This window comes from Trichoplax adhaerens, genomic scaffold, assembly GCF_000150275.1.
Source record: "Trichoplax adhaerens TRIADscaffold_199 genomic scaffold, whole genome shotgun sequence".
Taxonomy (NCBI): Eukaryota; Metazoa; Placozoa; class Uniplacotomia; order Trichoplacea; family Trichoplacidae; genus Trichoplax; species Trichoplax adhaerens.
The window spans coordinates 5283-9988 of NW_002061125.1; the positions used below are offsets into that span (position 1 = coordinate 5283).

Sequence of the window (4706 nt, forward strand, 5' to 3'; positions counted from 1 at the left end):
CGATTATAATTCTTAAGTTAATCTGGAGAGGAATAGTCTTCGTCTTTCGTAGGTCTGCTACATTCTCCAAAGCTAAGCAGTCTTAGTGTCAATATTATGATTTAAGTGAAAAGATAAAATTTGATTCTCTTCTTTAAAGTCATCACACACCAGTAAGCAATATATTATAAATGGTTATTTATATTTAAAAATAGTCCAGATCTAAAACGATCTATATTGGAAAGAAAATTATTATATGGTGACACTATTCTGTTAGTCACCAGAAGTAAATGCAATGATATAGGGTAGCCTCCTTATTTTTGTAGTACTGAGAAATATTGAAATGAGATTGTTCCTACTGAAGCCTTGCCTTTACACTACTACTACTGTAGTGTAATTTATAAAACTGCATGTTATATATACACCAATTAATTATTTGCAGTGGTGTTGCTGTCCGATTTTAATATCAATTTTTATTCTAAATGAGCTTTATTTAACACAATGCTGATTGCCTTTCGAGGTTATGTTCTTCTTAAGATGTTTGATTGATTTTGTTCCTTTTTGATATGTATATTAACTGTTAATAGTCATAGTAGCTAGAATGTCAGCATACACGGATTGAGTTACAATCTAACGATAGGGGTACGCTAGGATACTTATATTATTGTGCTCAGCTAACTATTCGTTGTTGTTTGTCGTAAGCACCAATTCGTAATCTGGGCAAAGCTTAATATTTGAATATAGCTGTACGTTGCCTGACTGTTATGAGACTGCACTATAATTATGCAAATAAGAAGGGCAGTAATGATCGCAATAGTAAAATAAGTATAAATAGGTGAGATTGAAATAAAATCAGAGATGAACACCTTCAAAATAGGAAGCGTGTAGAGTGTTTTAGTGTTGTCGCAACAAGTGGCAGCTAGTTCTATTCATGATAGTTATTTTAAATTATTTTTAATTCAGTTACATTAACGCTATCACACTCTGTAACTAAGCATTATTTATATGGGTGCACTGTATTAGTGTAGCATATGCATAGGACTGTACCACAAATTATAGCTCTGTTTGTTTGAATTGTAGTATTGCTTGATATTAAGTGTTCAATGCAGCGATGTTGCTTTTGATTTATCAAGAAATTAACAAATAACAGCTATGACCAAAGGCAACAAAAGTAAATCCGTCCATCACAGAATAGAGTATTATGACTTTTTAAAACATGCATTGAAAACTCCCATGCAAAAAGTAAATTACCAATGATCATAAGTATTATTAACAAATGAACTTTCTAAGAATAAAATCACAAACATCACAAGCTTGAACATCAAGAAGTCAATGCGGCAGTGTATATTAAAGTGTTACACTTTCTCATCAAACTCTGTTTAGAAATCATCAAGCACTAACAAGCTGGACGTTATGATTCATAAAGTTGATGCAGTTGTTCATATACGTGTAGTCTATAGAGTAACTCACGTAGCAGTAAAGAATATGAACTTTAACGGATTTTATTGAACCCACACCGATCAAACCAACCATTGAGTTATAAAAATATTATTTGCCATACTTGGCGTACAGTTTTGTCTATCCGTTTGATTTCATGCTATAGAATTTTATTTACCTACTCATGGCGAAACTCAATCAACTGATTCAAAATTCTTTAGCTTTATATCTTAGCGTGACAATTATACGAGTAAACTATAATTATGCAAGCAATACTATGTCAGTAGGGATACTAATGATGATATAAAAATTCAAGCAAATCACTCTATTAGATCTTGGTGTACAGTCTTGTTTATCCGTTTGATTTGATACTATACAATTTTATTTGCATAGTAATGACGAAAATTCAATTAACCAATTAAAATTCTTCACTTTTATATGAGCGTGGCAACCTATAAATTAATTATTCAAGCAGTACCAGGTCAATAGGTACCGTATATTAATGATGATATAACGGACGAGAAGATACAGCGAATTTTCGCGTTTCACTCTTTCAAACTCATCCGCCTTTAAGACAAAGATTCTTGCCTTGATATTCTTTTTTTGTATTCCATTTCACAATTTTCTCGCTAGTTTAAACATCAAGAACTATAATACAAATCTCTGAATTAGGTCGATTGATTGGCCTGTTAAGAATCAACAGGTACTTCTATACAATATTACCCAGGAAAATAACTTTTTATGGTAGTAGTGATGCACCCCATATTTAATTATAAGGATAGCTATATTTAATATAGTTAGGTTACTAAGAATAGATATTATCGTGAAGCTAATATTAGATGATTGATAACTACTATGTTAGAAATTGTTGATGACTAATTATGGTACAAGATTTACGTGACTAGAAACGCTGTAATTGTGAAGATGGCCAACACCGAAAGGTGCTGGACATTGATAGAAGAGTAGTGATATCTTGAGTAGGGTAGAATGATTTAGATTGTAGAAGATAGTAATGTTCTATATGAGAAAATGTATTCTGTTTGATGCTCAAGTCTGATTGCAGATGAATTAAGTCGTCATTAATGGATTAAGCGAATTCTATTTAAGAACTGCAGTGATGAGCTCAGAAAGAGAAGAGACTTTACTTCGCTTTGAGCTGGGAATACCTTAGATTTTAGAGTAGATTCTTGTAGTAATCAATTATCGCTCTACTATTCCTAAAACCTTTGTAATAAAAGCCTTTTGGAAAATACCATTTAACTAAGACAGTTATTTTGAGACACTATTATTACAGCGTGCATACTGATCGATGATTGTCCATACTTCCGTCATTTTTTATATACTCTGTCAGTCTATGTTAGACTTTTATAAGATAGCCATCCATCCATTAATTATTCATACCCTTCTTGTCATAAACTGAATTTTGGAGCTAATTGTAATGTCATTGCATTGAATCTGTGAAAGCCTTCAGTTTTTGTACCATATATTTTGTGATAGAGTAAATCTTGTCTGATTTTAGCAGTGCCAATAAATGTTATTAAAACTTTACGCTCCAAAACGATTGTTTAACCTTAACGTAACTGCAGTGTGTTTAGTTTCACTGTAGTTCTTAGACATGTTCGTAAATATATATATGTTCGTTAATTCATATCCGGTAAATAAGCTGCTCCCATTTTATCTTTAATTTGATCTTGGATATTTCCACATAACATTAGTGATTCATTAGTTCATCTTTTGACCTGATCTTTACCTATTTGATAGTTTTTACAAAATCAAGCATACAAACGAAGCCAAAAATCTGAACTTTGATCTCATTGCAAACTAGCATCGTCTTAGCTAGGATTAAACCTTTTTTGCCTTTACCTGTTCTTTTGCAGCGCTGTACTGTATTTTAAAGTAATATTGATCTAATGTCACATTTCTTCTCAAATAATTTTCCAAGCAGAGTTGACAAAAGTATTTCATACAATGGTTTTGAGCAAATACATCACCGATATCATCGATAAGGAATATCCGCAGATCTTGAGTGATGTCCCTTTAGTGGATATTGTATTCGATTTACGAAGTATAGGGTTAATATCTGATGACGAAGTTGACAAACTTAAAGATGGTTGCCAGAGTAATAAAGAAAGAATCTTTCATTTTATTAAAATACTAAAATCAAGAAGCGATGACAACTATTTTCAGTTTTGCTGCATACTAAAGGATAGCCAAGTTACACATATTCAAGATCTTGGTAGAAAATTAGAGATAGAAGCTAACGCCTCGAGGAACGAACGCGGTAACAAAAACTTGTTTTTAACAAATATTGTTGATTAATGTATAATTCTTGTTGTTTATGGTATTACAAAATAAAGTTTGTAATATATTTTTTCACCGTCATTAATTGTTGGCGATGAGAATATTACAGAATGTTCTCCTTATTCGCATTAAATGAAAGATCAATAATCCTAGTTATAAAATATTATTAAACTGTCACCAGTTCAGAAAGTATAGCTAGCCAAAGCCAAGCAATCGACAGCCAATATATAAATTTACAAAAGCGTTATAATAAGCTTTCGCTAAAGCATTCCAAAAATGTTGCGTACTCTATTATAATGTCAAGAATGCTGTTAATTGATTATTACTAATTATTTATTTTACCAATTTAGATAATTTAACAAGTCGAAATCAAGCAACTAGTAGTCGAACTAAAGCTTCTAAAAGTAATATTTAAAGCATCATTAGACTATTCTCAAAGATCCTCTTTTAAATAAAAGTATTTTAATATATATCCTACTTTATGTCAATCTAGAAAGAGCTGCAAGTTCCACTCATACAACAGATAGCCAAGTTCGACAAGTGAAAAGTAACAATATAAGCGTCATAAAAATACTCTGGCAGATGTTATTTACATGATGATATTTTTTCTAAATGTATTTTATTTATATTCATTAATAGTAACTGTTGCAGTTATCAAGTATATTTAATTCTTAATTTATCAATCTATTATGCAATTTGCTATAACTACTGTATATTAGCGTCCCGTTGCTCGAATTTAAAACAGTTTGACGTTAATTGTATCGCATATAATAATCACATGTATTAAATTTCTGATTACTTTTAAAACTAGAAAATCGGATATCATCTTCATCTTCTAACAAACAAGTAAAATCGACGTTACCTGACGATATCACACCAAAGCAGATAGAGCCTGTCAATACAGGTATACAAAATATACATATTCAGTGAAAGAGTAGGACGTATATAAATTACTTAGTCTTACATTTCTAAGATATGCTGTTGTCTTC

General features: G+C 31.2%; 1 protein-coding gene across 1 annotated transcript; it reads left to right on the plus strand.

Moving 5' to 3' along the window:
- Window positions 1-3384: 3384 nt before the first annotated feature.
- Window positions 3385-4132, plus strand: TRIADDRAFT_62617 (uncharacterized protein; the record flags this gene model as incomplete). Its single annotated transcript, XM_002118555.1, has 2 exons — window positions 3385-3697; window positions 4068-4132. The coding sequence occupies 2 exons, from the start codon at window positions 3385-3387 to the stop codon at window positions 4130-4132; spliced, it is 378 nt and encodes a 125-aa protein (XP_002118591.1).
- Between the last annotated feature and the right edge of the window lie 574 nt (window positions 4133-4706).